This window comes from Sparus aurata, chromosome 7 (genome assembly GCF_900880675.1).
Source record: "Sparus aurata chromosome 7, fSpaAur1.1, whole genome shotgun sequence".
NCBI lineage: Eukaryota > Metazoa > Chordata > Actinopteri > Spariformes > Sparidae > Sparus > Sparus aurata.
This window is the reverse complement of record NC_044193.1, coordinates 8063924-8081637: the sequence shown is the minus strand read 5'-3', so window position 1 is coordinate 8081637 and position 17714 is coordinate 8063924. Positions and strand designations below refer to the sequence as shown.

The window sequence follows — 17714 nt, the reverse complement described above, 5'->3', positions numbered from 1 at the left end:
AGAAAATGAATATTGGAACCTTTTCAAGTATTCAGAATCAATATTGATGTATAGATATTTTGGACAACACTAACGATTGTTGATCTGTGATTAACAGTGCAGCTAAGTTGACGGCTTAGTTTAGTGTGTGAGTGTAGTTTCTTTGTCATACAGTGATTGCCCAGTGTTAGAGTAGCCTATCTGCCTCTCATGTAAATCAGAGGAAGTCATTTGTATTTAAATCCTCTGCTCCAACGTGTTTCCATCCCCACCCGTATCCGACGATCTGGTTATCCTGCTCGTGTTGTTCAGTTTGAGAAACCTGGCGGTGCTAGTTAGAGTGCTGCCTCATTAGAGGTTTCACCTCTGATAGTTAGTGGAGGAAAGACTTGATAAAACTTGGCTATTGTGTACAGGACATGAGTCACCTGGTACCTTAAGCCCGAGCGATGTATGTGTCTGTAGCCCTCCTAGTTCAGGCCTCCTTCACTCGTGGCCTATTTTGTGTCTCTGGTGTTTTGGTTTTAAATGTTAACCCAAATCCAAATCAGACTAAAACCCCTTTAAAGACCTACTTTACCCAGGCTTTTGTTGTGTAGTGGTTATTCTGTTCATTTTGTTGGTTTACATTTACAGATACTTCCGAGTAGGTATCAACAATGTACAGCTGGTGTCATGGCCTCGCTGTTGTCCTGAGGGTCTCACAAAATGGCCAGACCGCCATATTGGATTCGTATGTAAGAAAGTATTGAGTGCTATAGCCTTTTCTTTACTCAGTTAGAAGAGCTCTTAGTTTAGTGATGGGCGCATCATCGCATAGATTAATTAATATGCACTCTTAACTATCTGGTGGCTTGTTAGAGCGCCGATGACATATCAGAGGTCACAATGCACTACTTAGTGCAGTAAGACACAGGCCTGATGACGAAGATCGGACGTTACCGTCCCCTGCAACGAGGCCGCCATAACTAGCTAGCTAACATGTCTAGGCATGTGAAAACGGTAGTCCAAGCATACGAACGTTCGCTGGTAGCGTTATTTTTTCAATGTTTCAATAGTGACCAACAATTAACAAAGTTAGCCTAACCGAAACCAACCAAAAGCAATGGTTGACTGTTCGGGCTAGCTAACTTTGTCGACGAACAACGACACCGAAAGGAGAGGTTAAATAATGACGTGTTATTTTTACCCCCAATGTCTTTATCAGCATAATATAGCGTTACCTTACTGATATACACATTTTGGAGGTATACCTCAACATTTCATTGTGATAGCAATGTCACGGTATGCCTATTCTAATATTATAATAGCTAAACTATTATTTAGCTAACCTTAATTAACCCCTTAACAGCTTTAACTGACGATGGCTCGCGTGCATTCAGTTACACGTTAGCGTACTTGTGGACCAACGGAAGATCGGTTAAGTTAGCTATGTGGCTGCGATGCTAACTAGTTATTGATCAACCGTTGCTAATTTTCAGGGGTTGGTAACGCTTACTTTAGTTGGCTAGATTGTAGTGAAGTTAAGTTAAACTGCATTAAGTGGTTCGTTTTCGGAAATGAACTGAAAAACGGTGTCGGCTCTCGCTTTGTAATATAGTCGCCATATTTGTCGGCCGACTGAAATTTGCGAGACTTTTTTTTGTTGTTGTTGCCATATAACGTGACTACGGGTGGTTGGGTTATTGTTCTGGGTGTGCACATCTTGAGGCAGGCGGGTCGTGGGGTTCGTACGCCGGCTGCGGTTTAATACCTAGCAGTTGGTTCTACTACGGGACAGCCTCTCGCATCGGCCGTCCAATGGATCGTCTCCGGATAACGCGGACGTCACAAGGGCCTGTCTGAATGTGCCTCAGGACGGAGCTGAGAGTACGGGGGATCATCTGTATCTGTGAGGGATCCGCCGAGGTAAGTTATTAACTGTTATATATTTACAATACCAGATGTTTACATTTTATCGATACGCCTGATGCGGTGGTTTACGGACGACAGACCCAGGAACATGTTGTTATAGTTTTTATTGTCCTCGTTTATTGTTAACCCAACCTTATGCCGGCTCAAAACACAAAGACCGGCGCATAGATACCCACGCCGATTCAGCTACCAGGGTCGTGTGCCCCTGGAGGTTTTGACTTCCTTGTACTTCTTGCAGTGGACTTCATTCAGTTTATTTCTGCCGGTAATCGTGATAACATGCATATGCGCGGACAGCCAGGTGTAATAACATGTACTTACACGATTGTTTGAATGCATCGCTGTACAGCTCCTTGCTATAATGTGACGTTAAAACGTAAAGATCGCTGCCCTCATGTGAAACCAGGCTGTAGGCTGTTTTTCAATGCCCGTATTGTTTAACTGCTGAATGCAAACTGTATATATGAGCATGCCGGTCGCTGTGACAGTAATGTACCAATTGTGGTGCATTGTGTTTTGTTTTTTCTGCGAGTAAAGTAGCGGGGTATTAATGATAAAGCTCGAGTTTCCTCGGTAGTGAAAGTTATGCACGCGTAACGTTCGCGGCAAAAAAGGACAACGCGAGACTTCATCTACGCTTTCTATACATGAAGGGGAGGAGACAGTAGCAGCATGGCTCCAGTGGCCTGTTAGTGCTCATCTGCAGCGCAGCTCGGTTAATGTACACACGAGAAGAAAATGTCTGAAACCAGGAAAACGCACAAACGTGAAGACTATTTGACTGTCAGCCATCAGTCTTTATCCTTCAGTCAGACAATAGGGGATTAAAACCCACCCATCGGCCCAGTCTCACTCATCACCCCCACCCCTTTGAGTCAGTCCTTGGTAGTGAAAAACACAATCTTTGGCAAGCCCTGACAGCCATGTTGGTCTTGTGAATGAGCAGTTCAATTCCAACTGGCTGATTCAAAAAATGTTTTGGAAGGGTGGGCATCACAGAAAGACTTTTATGTTGATCAAAGTATGTATGTCAGTGTTGTATTCATGGTATGGTGTTGGCATACAGAACATCTTGTGAGGGGTGCTCATTCAAAGAGATCCAAAAAAGCTTTTGTCAATATAAAATAGTATACAAATTAGGACACTAGCAGTGATTGAAGAAAGTTGATCTCGTATCTTTGCATTCAAGAAATGCAGTCTTAGTAAATGTGAAAATAAAATAAACAAACAGAACAATTGAATCTTAAACAGATATAATGATTATCCACATATTCCTAGCCCCATGATAACTGAAGTCTATTATGCGTGCGACATCCAGCGTGCCCTGTCACTGACACAGAACTGGCATTTTCCTTGGTAACAGGATGCTAAGCCAGGTTCCTAGAGCGATATGTATGGCATATTATTCATTCATGAAGATCTAGATCTAACAAATATTACTGAGTTAATACTACTAACACTATTGTTATTGCTATTCCCACTTAGCTAATGCTTCTAAAGCCCTGAGAGTCCCACAATTGCTTTCCCAATACCAATTTTTGGTATTGATGGAAGCAACTTGCAATCAGACTTGAACATGGGTTGGCAATGCTAATATGATCTTGATGATCTAATCAATATATATGAATATCATAAAATTGTGATTGTTTTTGTTTTCTTTCTTAGAGAGTTACAAGATGGCAAGTGCGGCGGTTATTACTCCGGACTCCTCCCAGGATAAATCCAGCCGCTTTTATTTGATGACCTGGTTCAACAACCTGCTAAAGACAGACTTCAAAGATTTGCAGCAGATGGGTTCAGGTGATTCATCAGTATGAGCAGAACTAATGCAGTTTTCCCTGTGCCAGATTCCCCCCGCTTTAAACACACTGAGCAGCAATAAGCCTTGAAGACATGTGTTTTACTTCTGCACAGTTGTGTGTAACCAAGCAAACCCGCTTTTGTGTGTGTGTGTGTGTGTGTGTGTGTGTGCGTGCGTGCGTCCGTGCGTGCGTGTGATTCCACAGGTGTATCTCACTGTCAGGTCATGGACATGGTTATTCCTGGTTCTATTGATATGGACAAGGTAAAGTTCGAGGTGCAAGGTGAGGAGGACCGCAAGCACAACTTCAGTCTGCTTAATGAAGCCTTCAGCAAGAATGGCATCACAAGGGTATGAACTGTTTCTCTAGTAGTGGAATAGCGTTACAATTTCTTTTCATTTTTCTGTAACATTAATTTCCCAAATCTATCCATTATGAGAGGGGAATAACAAGAATATGTATTTAAGTGTACCCAGTTATTTTTTAGTCAAAAGATAGGCCCTCCTTTTTTGACCATATATTTGATTTTATTGTGTCCCTCTCATTCAATATGTAAGCTATAGTTTTTGTTTTTTGTCCTGATTTAGACCATTCCTATTGAAGAGCTCATTAAGGGGGATTCCAAAAGCAACTTTGAGATCCTGAAGTGGTTCAAAGCTTTCTACATAGCAAATATGAAAAGTGAAGAAAACGACCATGTGAAAGCTCAGGACAACCGTGACACCAGCCCTGTTCCATCATCTCCCCAATCAGGTAAATGTAACTTACCTTGTGATAAGAAAATACGGCAGTGCACAGCGACATGATCTTCACCTTTACAGTAATTGTGCAATAATATATTTTCTATCTTTTTGGCAGGAAAAATTACATCGGGATCAGGCAGAAAGGAGAACGGCACTGGAACACCCAAAACATTCCCTTACACTGAAAAGTGGAATGATATTTTTGTTTGGGCTGAGCGTAGTCCTCTTGGAGAGGAATATACCTACTGCCACACTTGTACGAGGAGCCTAGCTACATTTCATAAAGGCCTTTTTGAACTCAGGCGGCATGTAGAAACAAAAAAACACAAGAAGAGGTCTCGAATGTCAGCCCAGCAAAGCAAACAATCAGAGCCACTGCCCTGTAGTGATGCAGCTATCCGGTTTATCTACAAACAGTGTTACACTGGCTCTGCAAAGGGTGAGCAGGTGTCAAGACATTTTGCACGCTATAAACTGGGGTTGCAGTACCCCGAAGATATCACATCTATCTGCCAGCACACCCCATACTGTGTATACATTTATGATGGGGTTGCACTGGAGGATGACACTGTCTCAGTGGTCCTTGTTGGTTTTTTTGATGTCGAAGCCTCCAGGCACTGCATCCGATTCCTGGATGCTCTTCAGTCAGCGGGTGGTGAAGAAGATCAAACAGCAGCAGCAGTGGTGGAAAGCTTGAAGAAATTTGGGTTACCCACAGATAATCTTGTCGCTTTTTACTCTGACAGTAACGGTGCAGCCTTGCAGCAGATGTGCTCACAGCTCAGGGAACTCAACCCGAACATAGTAGCCTTAGGAGGGATGTATACCATCGCTGATGCTGCTTGCCAAGCGGGGGTTAAGGAGCTCTCCAATCAGATTCAGGAGTTGATGGTAGATATCCATGCGCACTACTCCTGCTCCACCAAAAACAAACACCTCGAGGCTCTTTTTGGCTCAGATGTTAAAGCAGACAGTCCATTTCCTCTCAACACCAGCTGCCTTAACTTCTTCCTGTTTGTCACAAAAATGTTGGAAGAATGGACAGATCTCACATTGTACTTCGAGTCTTCTGACAAGGAGGATGACAAAGTCAAGTCAATCTGCTTCCAGCTGCAGGATCCCAAAGTCAGGGCAACATTTATGTTCCTGGAGCAGGCTCTGAAGCCCCTGTACAATTTCCAGAGACATCTGCAGAAACACAAGGGGGCAACCCGAGATGATATTCTGCTCATCCTGGAAGAAGCCAGTAGCCTTCTGTGCACATACACCTCCTACTTCCTTCATCATCAAGCTGCCGTTCGCTTCGTCAAGGAGCGTGATGCCCAGATGCTTAAGAATGAGAAATTCCACCTGTCAAGCCCTGAGCTCCGCCTTGGTGGAAAAGCTGTGGAGGACTTCCTTAATGAGTCAAAGGCTACAGAGGCACTTTCACTTTTGAAAGAGGAGGCGTTATCTTTCTATGCCGCACTCACAGGCTGCATTGCAGAGGAGCTACCTCTAAGCGAGGTGGTGCTCAAGAGCATAGCTGAACTGCTGAACCCGCAAAGCAGGCTCAAAGTGATAGGGAAGGCAGTGGAGGAGCTTGGGACCAAGCTGGGAGTCTGCTCCCCACAGCTCACAACTGAATTCCTTGAGTATCAGCTGGAGGGATGGAGTGAAGAGGGAGAGAAAGACAACCCAGCAGCGCCTTCACTGGAGAAATACTGGGCCACCATACTGAAGGACACCAAGCCGACCTCAGTCTTCAGGAAGCTTATTTTGACCCTGATGTCTCTCCCCTGTCCTCCACTTGAGGCTCAGCAGGTTTTTACTCAGGTATATAAATAGAGGAGCCGTTTAAACATCTTTTGTCTGTGTTTGTATTTAGTTTCTATGTATTTAATACATTTTGTGCTCTTTCTTTTCTCAGGCCCTGGAGAATGAAGACGCCGCACCTTTCTCTGAGAGTGAAGCCTTCGCAGAAAGTGAGTGTGATGTCATGTCCGACAGCACTCTCTCAGACGGCACCAGCAGAAAAGACATGTCACTTCGCAAAAAAGGTAAAATAGTCCTCGGGTAAATCAAAACGTTAAAATTGCATCATAACTAAATTTTACAATGTGGTTAAATGATGATGATGATTATTTGTATGGTGAACATGTGAAAGTGGTTGAGCAATGTGTATGAGTGTATAGGAAATCAATGCATTGGATCCCACATGATATTTACACTGTTATCTTATTTTGTGAAATCGAATGACCTTCCTGGGACAGTGAAGCCATGTGAAGTCCGCCTTACAAAGATAAATCGTAAGAAAAACCTCTTTACTTGCATCATTTACACAATTTAAAGAATGATACTTGACATGTCATTTAAGTGTAATTTTGTTCTTGCAAATCTGTTGTTGAGAATGAAGTAAATCTTACTGTAGCTTTCTGTCTAAGAAACGTCGAGTATGCAAGTGTATATTCTTGAAATAGTTTCAACGAGCGTCATGCTCAGGGTCATGTCGACCTTCAGATTTACAGTTTTAACATGTCAGAATGCAGGTATCATTATCTCTGATATCAGCAATAAAGCATACTGAAAAGCTTTCCTTTCTTTCCAAAGACGTCCAGAATGAAAATGGCTCATTGTGGAACGAGGTAAAGATTGTCTTCTCTGTATGTTCCTCTGTTTCTTATTCTACTTACACGTACACGGGAAAGAGCAACTTTGTTTTAAATAGCCAGAATTTTTAATGACAGATAGTACTCTATTTTGTTGAACCTTACCGTAATGTCTATTATTTAACTGTATACATATACTGTCAACTACACTTGAAAACAGAAAAAAGTTGTGTTCTTAGATGTCACTTTAAGTTAATTTTCCACTCTTCATTCCCTCTTATCTACTAACAGTGTCTTTTCTTTACGCTTCATCTTTATCACATAATCACTGTTTTGATGTGGTGTAGTTCCCGCGGGTGTGTGTGTGTGTTTTGGTTTACATTTGCATGTTCATCATATTTGAATGTGTAATGGGAGTGTGTTGTCTCTCAGGGGACCAATAGGGGAAATTATGGCTGGGAGAGCAGCTTACGCCAGAAGCCACAGGCCCGTACAGTGTTTCAGGCTGGTGCTAGCAAGTGGTCCAACCCCATAAATCTCGATAAGGACAGCAAAAAGGGTGTGGAGACACAAGATGAGGTGGTAGGTATACTCAAGTGTACTACCTGAATACCACTGGGCCTTGACATGCGATCCTGTCCTCTGAAATGCTATTAGAAAAAAACATACTTTACTTTACTTATAGCTATGGGTGGAGCCTGGTAGCATTTGATCAAATCCCAAATGACTTTACATCTTATATTAAAACTATCTTGATTTAATTTTATCCTTTTTAAATAAATGCTATTAAAAAATGTTTCGCTCCTTGCTTCTTAATGTAATTTCCAAGGTATTAAATATATCTCTTGTATTCCATTGACTGTAAAACAGGTCATATCTTTAGTTTATATGTTATTGCCGGCTGTCCAAGATATGTTAAAGGCAAAACCTATCCTATGTAATGTCCTCTTACTTATGTTTCCAAACGTTCTATAATGTCATTGACTAGCAGAGCAAGCTCCAAAAACCATTGACGAGGGAAAAATCAGGGCTAAGATTCTGTCGTCAGAACTACACAGGGACCCACTTTTTGGAAAAAACTAGTCAAAGGGGAACGAGTCAAAATAACTTAAAATGTCATTGCTAAGTTGGTTATATTTAATGTTACATTTGACCTAAAATGGAAGCCTATTTTCTTGGATAGACATCAAAAACACACTCTATGTGGACCCTTAAGAGTCAGCGATTAAGAAAATTTTAATCCAGCTATCAGAATCCAGTCCCTCCTCTAACACACCCTCATTTGAGATTTCAGATCATTTGGTCAAATTAGAAAATAAGGCAAACGTGAGATAAGACAATCTCCCAAGCATTAATGCTTGTGCACAGGTTAAAATTCAATTAAGATGATTTAAGGCGCACTCACACTTGGCCCACTTGGCTCTGTATTGTGCAGAAGCACAATTGCCCCTCAACAGTCCCACGCTCACATTGCCAGCCACAGCCAGGCCTGAGCACAGTTCAGGAAGAACAACACAGAGAACACGACTAACTTTACACATTCCATTTTCGTGGCTGATTTTGTGTCGTTTTGGTTTTAGACGGCCCTCTCACATTCCTGGATTTCTTGATTGTGCAAGGCGTTACATGCATGATTATACTTCATGTCCACGTTGCGCACCCGTGCTTACACTTGTACTAGTCAAACAAACTGGACTTGTGGGGTCAAACGTGCATGGGGACAGTACGGATTGCCTAGTGTGAGTGGAAAACATTGTTTTGATTTTCCAGAGTGATTAGCTGAAACAGCATGTTTCAGTTCATTACACTGCTCGGAACAAAGCAAATGTTTATATCATAACAATGATAAAGGCTACCCTTGTGTCTTCATTTTACCAAATTCAGTCCTCGATGTCATCTCCACTCAAATGTCAAAAATGGTGCAAGTAATTGATACATTTAGAAAAAATGCACCGTCAAATACAATTCATGTCTTGTGATTGACTTTCAGAAGGAGGAGACATCACCATCCAGTAAACCTACACCAACAAGAGGACGGCGAAAACAGGCCTACCAGGTAATATCAAAGTTACAGGGAAAAGACCAATAATACAGTTGTTCTCAAAGTCTGCTGCCAAACTTCATTGAAAATATGTTGCATTTTTATGTTCATGTAGTTAAAAAATTTCCTTGTCGTTTTTCCATGTCTACAGGATGGGAAAGGATTTCTGACAGGAGAACTTGTGTGGGGAAAAGTGAAAGGGTTCTCCTGGTGGCCTGGGATGGTGATGTCTTGGAAAACCAAGTCATCTCCTCCGGGTATGCGGAGGGTTGAGTGGTTCGGAGACGGAATGTTCTCAGAGGTTAGACCCACAGTGCATGTCCTCAAGTTTTAGGAACACTGCACGCTGTTGAATTGGATTTTCACATAGCTTTCTGTTCTGTTCTGCAGATCTATACAGATGGTCTTCAGCCATTTAGTGCCTTCACCAAGTGCTTCTGCAAAAATTCCTTCGCCAGCTTGCCCGTCTACAAGGAAGGCATCTTCCAGATCCTTGAGGTAAGAAAACTGATAAAAATCAGACCGTTTTTTGTCATTTTCTGTTTTTGGTTCTTTTTCTTGTCTGCTGTCTCTTCCTCCTACTTTTTTTTAATGCCTTGCCAATTTAACTTCTTAGCTTCACAATGTGTACCACATTTAGCCAAGTCAACTTTATGGCATGGTTCAGACTGTCAGCCCAAAGCTGTTTGTTTTGCATGTCCAGATTCATTTTAAAAAGTCTGTATTTTGCAGATTGGATGCAAACCACACTGGGGGTGGTTTAAAATGTGATTTAGAAGTCTGCACTGATTATAGACAAACAATCTTTTATTAACTGAAATCACAATCTTTCCTTAACCCAAACCAAAGTCCTTTCTCTGAACATAACCCACAATATAATAGAGAAAACAATTTAGTAGTCAGAATGATTGGAGAGAATCAGAGCAGCTGAGCAAAGTCCATGCTGCAAATAAAGGAGCTGTATGATGACGGCATTCGTCTCGACAAACAAATTTAAGCTTATCAGTTGCAAATAATGTTGCATACATTTGCAAAGCAAAGCTGATTTGACTGCAGTCTCAACCAGATCTAAATCATCTGTGTGCCCTTACGTAATGCTGTTTGGTACTTCCTTGTCAAATCTTTGTTCAACTGAAAGATCAGAGTCAGTTTTCACCTATTCAATACTAACATCATAAACCTCAGATTTAGTAGAGGTCATTTGTACTGTTGTTTTTGTTCTTGATTGTGGTATAGTGTATCCTTATGTCAAGCTGACCACTCAGAAACTCTTTGAGAAAGTGTCAACTCACTCCCCGTAAATGTTTGTAATCTGTAGTTGGCAGGTGAACGATGTGCCAAGTCCTTTGCTGCAGCAGAAGGAAATAAAGAAAAAGAGCTGAAGCTGATGCTTGACTGGGCTTTTGAAGGATTTCTGCCTACAGGACCTGAAGGATTCTTACCTCCTGGTAGGTGCACATATAAATACATTTACTTACTTCTAATTATTAGAAACATGAAGAGCTTTGGTCTGGTTTTGTGTGGGTTTGTACATGTGTCTTTCTGATTCTATCAGCAATGTCTTTGCCTTGTCGATATTTAAAAGATACATCTTAAAGACATGTTTTTTCATGTATCTTGATTCAATCTTTTGTGGTCTTAAAAGATTCCACTGCACAGCAAGAGTCCTCGGAGTCTGCCCTTTCTGACTACCAGCCTCCAGTAAAAAGGAAATATACTTTAAAAAATAAAGCAATTGCAACCCCCATCATCTATAACAGAGGTTCGTATTGTTTTTGTCCACATTTATTTCATAAACATAACTAAAATAAAGTTAATCTTTTCATTATTATTTGTTCCTATTTGTGATTTGTTGTAATGTTTAATTTTACAGAAGCAATACCAGAAAAGGTAAAAGAGAGAGGCAAAACGATTGAAGGTAAGTTTTGCGTCAGAGTAAAATCTTTGTTGATGTAAAATTTGAATTCTTAACTTAAAGAAGACAATGGTTTGTTATTCCAGATGTTTGTTTGTCTTGTGGATCATCTGAGGTTGACGTGCAGCACCCGTTGTTTGAAGGTGGTCTTTGTCAAAAATGCAAGGTAATCTAATAACCCGATGATTTATCCCTGTCTACTTTATGTGGTCTGCTTTCCCTTCATCCCAGTCCAGTTTGTGAATGTCTAACCTCCATCTGAAACACAGCTGCCTCTAACATCCCAAATGCTGCAACACCATATCGCTTGTTTACAGGAGAACTTCACAGAGACGCTGTATCGCTACGATGAAGATGGCTACCAGTCGTACTGCACCGTTTGCTGTGCCGGCTTGGAGGTCATACTGTGTGGTAACGCCAGCTGCTGCAGGTAAACACTCCCCAGGTGTTGTGTCTCAAGAGTATGCCAGTATATTGAGTTTATTATGGGCATTTTTTCAGATTTTTACAACCTGGGCCCTGGTCATTTAGCTTCTGTATTACATAGAAATCTGTCATTTTTTTTTAGGTCAACAGGATCAATTTTACATGATGGCTAAATGGGTTTTATAATGATATCCTCTGGAAGTGTAAGTCACACAGAATATAAATATACAGTTCATAGAATTTTAAATATCTTAGTTGATCTGATATTTGTAACGGAAAGAAAAATCTTTGTCCTGCTGTGTATTTTTTGTTCTCATTCTAGCCTAAATAGAAAACCTCCTGGATGACTAATGAATAATGAATAACAATGATGGCTAATAGATCTCATCATGATCTGTTACTTTAGGCCCAAATGCACTGAAATCGTCTGACACGCATTTTCATGTGTTGTTTTAAATGTCTAAACATGCACCAAAAGCGTTATTAGGGGTGTCAAACTGCGATGCCCCTACATAAATCTTTTTTTTAACCTAAGAGTCAGAGAGAGAAAGATCACAGCTGAGCTGAGGTTACTGCTGCACCCTGCAAGGGCACCGTGTTGCATAATCTCTCTCAGTAATGACACTTATCCTGGTTCTGTAAAACTGAGGTAAATATAATAATCTGTCGCGTTCTGACAGAGCAGTGTAAAGTCAGAGTCAGAGAGTTTTTTGATGTTTGGTTTTACATGGGGAGGCTGCATGTGTTAGGGCCTTTACATTCAGATGGCACATGCTGATAACCGCCCTGTTTCTGTTTTTTTGTCTCAGCATCATTTTCTCATTCGCATGTACTGTATGTTCTCTGTGTCTCCCAGATGTTTCTGTAAGGACTGCCTGGACATCCTGGTGGGCAACGGAACCTTTGACAAGCTGAAAGATGTTGATCCCTGGAGCTGCTACATGTGCCAGCCGTCAGAGTGTGCTGGAAACCTCAAACTCCGACCAGACTGGCGTGTCAAGGTTCAAGACTTGTTTGTCAACAACAGCGCCATGGAGTTTGTACGTACCTCACTTTGTTCTCATTTCTAGTTCACATGTTTACACATGGCTACAAAATAAACCAACTGAAATAGCTTGTTGGAAGAAAACAACTGTCTCCTGTTGTACCTGCTGTTGCGTGTTTGGTGTCCTGATACTGACAGCTGTTTAATCTTTTTATCTCAGGAGCCTCACAGAGTTTACCCGTCCATCCCCGCCGATCAGCGCAGACCGCTCAAGGTGCTCTCACTTTTTGACGGCATCGCAACAGGTTGGTTTATAATGTCATGTGACAGATATTTTATCTTTACATAAAACTGAAGAGAAACCTTTCCAAGTACTGAAAGTCTGTATATTCCTCTCATCAATAACCTGCTTGTATCTGCTGTGGCATCACAACAGGATACCTAGTCCTGAAAGACCTGGGCTTTAAGATCGAGCGCTACATTGCTTCAGAGATTTGTGATGATTCGATCGCCGTGGGGATGATAAAACACGAGGGAAAGATCGAGTATGTCAATGATGTTCGCACCATCACGAGGAAGCATGTGAGTACAAGTTGGGTGTTGTTTATCTGCGTGTATCCCACAGCAACCCCTGACAACAAATCACCTCTAACTGTAGTCGCTCAGTTTCTGTTTTTAACCTTATTTCCCGCATTTCTCTCAGTTTATGACACAACGACAAGGCTAAATATAATTTACAAATCTGAACTGAACTTGAGGTCTGTCGTTGTGTGTTACAGCTGGCTGAATGGGGTCCATTTGATCTTCTGATTGGAGGCAGTCCGTGTAATGACCTGTCCATGGTCAACCCCCTGCGAAAAGGATTATTTGGTATGTAGCTTCTAATCTTCTATTGAGGTTATTTTTGCAGCTGTATCAGTAGTTACTGATTCAGTTCTGTTGAAAATTATGTCCCAGTAGGTTTCAGCATCCTCTACACACATAAATACATGTTCATGGATAACTCTGTCTGTTAATCTCGCTCTGTTTGTCCTGCAGAGGGCACTGGAAGGCTCTTTTTTGAGTTTTACCGCATACTGACCATGTTGAAGCCGAAGGAGGGTGACGACCGTCCGTTCTTCTGGCTGTTTGAGAACGTGGTTTTCATGAGTGCTCATGACAAGTCAGACATCTGCAGATTCCTTGAGGTGATTATATTTGATTTCTGTTGAAACTATCCTCTCCCCCTGATGTCTGCAAACAGACTGCATTCATTTTCATTGCTCATTATTTGTGTCTCCGTCGTCTGTTTCAGTGTAATCCGATTCTCATCGATGCAGTGAAAGTCAGTCCGGCTCACAGAGCACGTTACTTCTGGGGTAACCTCCCTGGCATGAACAGGTACACACTGATATACACAATCACTTTCATTGCTTCATGCGTATTTTCACCTTTGAGGACAAGCATGTAGTCCTTAAGAAAACTGATTAATTGACTAACTGATTAAATGTGTGTGTTTCTCTTTAGGCCCCTCGCTACAGCTCTAGATGACAAAGTGGCCCTCCAGGATTGTTTGGAATCTGGACGCAAAGCAAAGGTAGAAGCATTTAGTTTGCTGTGTCTAACTTGAACTGCCTTCATTCTATTGTGGATTGTTGTTGTCAAAGCAACCAAGAAACAGGCTTGAAAAGTCTGAGAAGCATTGAGTTAAGTTTTCCTCCAAAGAAGTTTTTGAAGGTGTTTAAAAATATCAGTCTAAGAAAATAATAAAATGTTGCTATATACTGCTGGGAAGTGATGAAATAGGTTAATATAATATTAATAAATTTGGAATATTTGCTTGTTTTCCATTATACTGTCATTGTTTGGCCAGCGTGGCTGTAGAACAGATGTTTTATTTGTGGTATAAAAAAAAGTTCACTGAAAAGTTTTGAATTGAACTTGGTGAACTCTGCAGAAACACTGAAGAAAGTTTGATAAACTGTTTCCTGTTAAAAATAATTATTAAACGGTTTCACACTCTGATACTGATTTGTCCTCTCTTCCTGCAGGTTGACAAAGTCCGTACCATCACAACAAAATCAAACTCTTTACGGCAGGGCAAGATGGGGCTACCTGTCAACATGAACGGAAAGGAGGACTACCTGTGGTGCACCGAACTAGAACAGTAAGCACTTCTGGGAGATATGGCCTTGACAGTATTTATACATCATAGCTGTAATCTCATGTTTAGCACAGAGAATCTTGCAAAGCAAAAACATGTATTTGCTGAAATTGGACATCTTCAACTGTTGTGTTCGCGATATCTAGTAGTTATTTTTCACTTTTTCCTGTGTTTCCTGTTTGTTTTTATACAACTTAACTACCCAATTAAGGCAAAAGTCGTCATTAAAAAGAATCGTAGGACAGTTTGAACTAGATAATGACACTGTGGACACAAATCTCTAAGTCGTGAACATTTATTAGGCTATTATGTTGTACATTTTTTGTAATTTTAACATTTTCCTTTTGGTCAACTCTTTAAGGATCTTTGGCTTCCCCAAGCATTACACAGATGTGAACAACATGGGCCGGAGCCAGAGGCAGAGAGTCCTGGGTCGCTCCTGGAGTGTCCCCGTCATCCGTCACCTCTTCGCTCCGCTGAAGGATTATTACGAATGTGAATAACCACTGTGAACCGAATGTTTGCTCTCGTGTCGGAGCAGCAGCTGTAAACATTCTGCCTTATCCTGCCGTGCATTACTAGGTAGTTCAAATTTTGACTTTTAGAAGTGAATCCTCTGAGTTGTCAGTTAACAATGAGCCACTATCACCAGCAGGCACTTTTCCTTTTTTATTTCCAGGTTTACTTGACAAATGTTGGTGCTATTATTGAATAATAATGGTGCTCAGAACATTGGCCTGAATCACAAAGCAAGATTAGACGGTTTACCAGCTATCTTTGGGCTTAACTCAGGTTTTCCAGTACCACAGAGCTGGTTCATTTTTAATCATTCAACTCCAATGAATTCGAGAGGATCAGATCAAAACCCACCAACAGCTCCATTACTGACCAGTCAACATAGTGTAAGAAATCTTTCTTCCTTTCCTCTGCAGGATCCTGACATAAAATACTGAGTTTACAGTGAAAAAGGTGCAATAGACATTTTTGTGCATATATCCGTAATAGTTTATTATACAAAAGCACCAACATGTCACTCATATTTTACTACTTCATAGTATAATGTACTACTTACAGTAATTCCTACACTGTAGCCTTGCTTTTAATATTTGGATATGAATATTTTTATATCGATGGCCTCTTGATACTCAGTGTGATACTCGTGTTAGACTCAGTGAATCCAGGTGACCCAAAGTGAGCCGTCGATCTTGCTTCATGATCCAGTCCCCAGGTCTCTACCTCAACTCCTATTTTTTTTGGGTTCAAAATCTGCAGTTACACTTTTTTATCCTCTGTTTAATTTATGAATATGAAAAAAAATGTTAACTGTCTTTTTTAAACGATCTGTATTTTATATTATTGTATCATCTTACCAGGAATTTTAAGTCTGATCTAATCATGTTAATCAGTAGCTGTGATTAATTTCTATGAGTGAATCGACGAGCCTTTTTTTTAATTCTGCTTATCAAATACTATTAATCCACACTACATTCATCTCACCGTAGTGCGCCAGTGGTTATGGTCCAAAATTCTCTCACTGGATTTGCACATTTTATGTATTTTACGGAAAAGTAATTTGTACAAGACCAAAAATAAAATGTGTCAAGATCAAGAACCAACTGTAGTAAGAACGATAGTGCAGAGGACTGACTTAATGTACAGTGTCTTCTACTGCAGGATCATTCCTCCGCTAAATTAACAAAGTTGTCGGACGTTGTAATCATGTTGCCACGGTGATGAAGGCTTTCTGACTTTTTTACTTAAACGAAGCAGTGAGATAAACTTCTCAGTCCCCCCTTATGTTGGACTGAAACGTCATGATGGGTAATTTTTCACAATTCTTTTGACAATTCACAAACCAAATAATTAACCAACTACTAAAAATACTCAATAAGTTAATCGGTTTTACAGTCCTCATATTTTTAGTTGGATGGAAAAAACAAGACTTTTTTAATTAAATGACTTCTTTTTTTACTGTTTTGTGACATTTCATAGGCCAAAAAATTCATCTTTTAATCATGAAAATAATCAGGAGATTATAAAGGAAAGTAATTGTTATTTTTATAATTACAATTGTTGTTTTTTAAGGATATGGTCAGCTGTAATTTTCATCTAGCTTAACATGCAAAGCCACTATTGTGTTCCTTTAACCCTTAATGACACATGCACCATCGGTTTTTATACGTGGAATATCTGGTAATATCTGCTCTTTCATTCTTCTCCAAATGTGTTTGTAGTTCTCTTTAAACGTGGACATTACTGTTCAGGTGTCCTTCAATGCAGATTTTATGCACACCTGTTTTTATTGTTCAAGTAAATCTTGTTAACATTACTGACATTTAAGATACTGTATTCTTCCACCTGTATGATGGACAGGGCTTCAGTGAAATCACACTGTTCTGAAGTGGTCGACACTTTTACCTCATTGAATGTTTGTCTGGGACTTTTAATTTCTGAAGGTGCTATGCTAACGGTGCTAACTTCGCATGTACAGCTTTATTTTGTTTTGGTGTTTTTTGTTTTTAGCTCTTCCTTTAATCAGCACCAGTTAAGGTGAACTTCTCTTGTAGACTGTTGTTCCGATCGTTAAGTTGTGTGTTATGAAATTACAAAGTAATGTAGGGGAATGTTAGTGTGATGTGTAGCTTGATGATAACAACAATGGCATGTGAGGACATATTGAAAACAAGTGTACTTGAGATTTGTGCAAAACTGAACAGGTGTTGGCTGTTTTTGTGGCATGATAAAGGGAAAGCTATTTCCTGAGCCAACATCTACTTTTGATCTGTTTTATTTCTTCATCATGACTAATAAAACACACAAATCAGGACAGAGAGCCCTGGACCCTTTTTTTAAAGAAATAATACGACAACTTAATGTAGTTATGTTTACAGAACAGCTGGAGCTCAGTGGTGCTGATGGAATCAAATCTGACCTGCATATCTGTCACTAATGATCTTTTACAAGTTAATCATGTCACCACTGAAAGCAGCCATATTCCACCACAAGAGGTCAACATTGTTCTGCATTGTTCTGCAGTAAATCATTTGGGACGTGCTGAGAGAGAATCAGTGTTCCCATCAGCCTCCTGTGGATCGACATCCTGTAACAGCTGCAGCTGTTGGTGATGGATGGGTTCAACAATTAATATTATATTTCATCAGGCGCCAGGTTCTGACAA

The 17714-nt window shown here is 40.5% G+C and overlaps 1 protein-coding gene across 2 annotated transcripts; it reads left to right on the top strand.

Annotated features, from left to right (window-relative positions):
* The first annotated feature begins 1388 nt into the window (after positions 1-1388).
* Positions 1389-17363, top strand: dnmt3ba (DNA (cytosine-5-)-methyltransferase 3 beta, duplicate a). Of its 2 annotated transcripts, XM_030423597.1 has the most exons (26): positions 1389-1887; positions 3559-3693; positions 3900-4045; positions 4283-4448; positions 4554-6253; positions 6348-6477; positions 6691-6726; positions 7028-7062; positions 7459-7608; positions 9017-9082; positions 9219-9368; positions 9458-9565; positions 10386-10515; positions 10713-10829; positions 10941-10985; positions 11069-11148; positions 11300-11412; positions 12265-12448; positions 12614-12698; positions 12830-12975; positions 13173-13263; positions 13432-13580; positions 13688-13773; positions 13900-13969; positions 14424-14539; positions 14898-17363. In XM_030423597.1, the coding sequence occupies exons 2-26, from the start codon at positions 3570-3572 to the stop codon at positions 15037-15039; spliced, it is 4365 nt and encodes a 1454-aa protein (XP_030279457.1). In that variant the 5' UTR covers positions 1389-1887; positions 3559-3569; the 3' UTR covers positions 15040-17363. The 2 variants fall into 2 exon arrangements, with proteins under 2 accessions (XP_030279457.1, XP_030279458.1); XM_030423598.1 differs by lacking the exon at positions 7459-7608 and having other exon boundaries at positions 14898-15039.
* Positions 17364-17714: the final 351 nt, after the last annotated feature.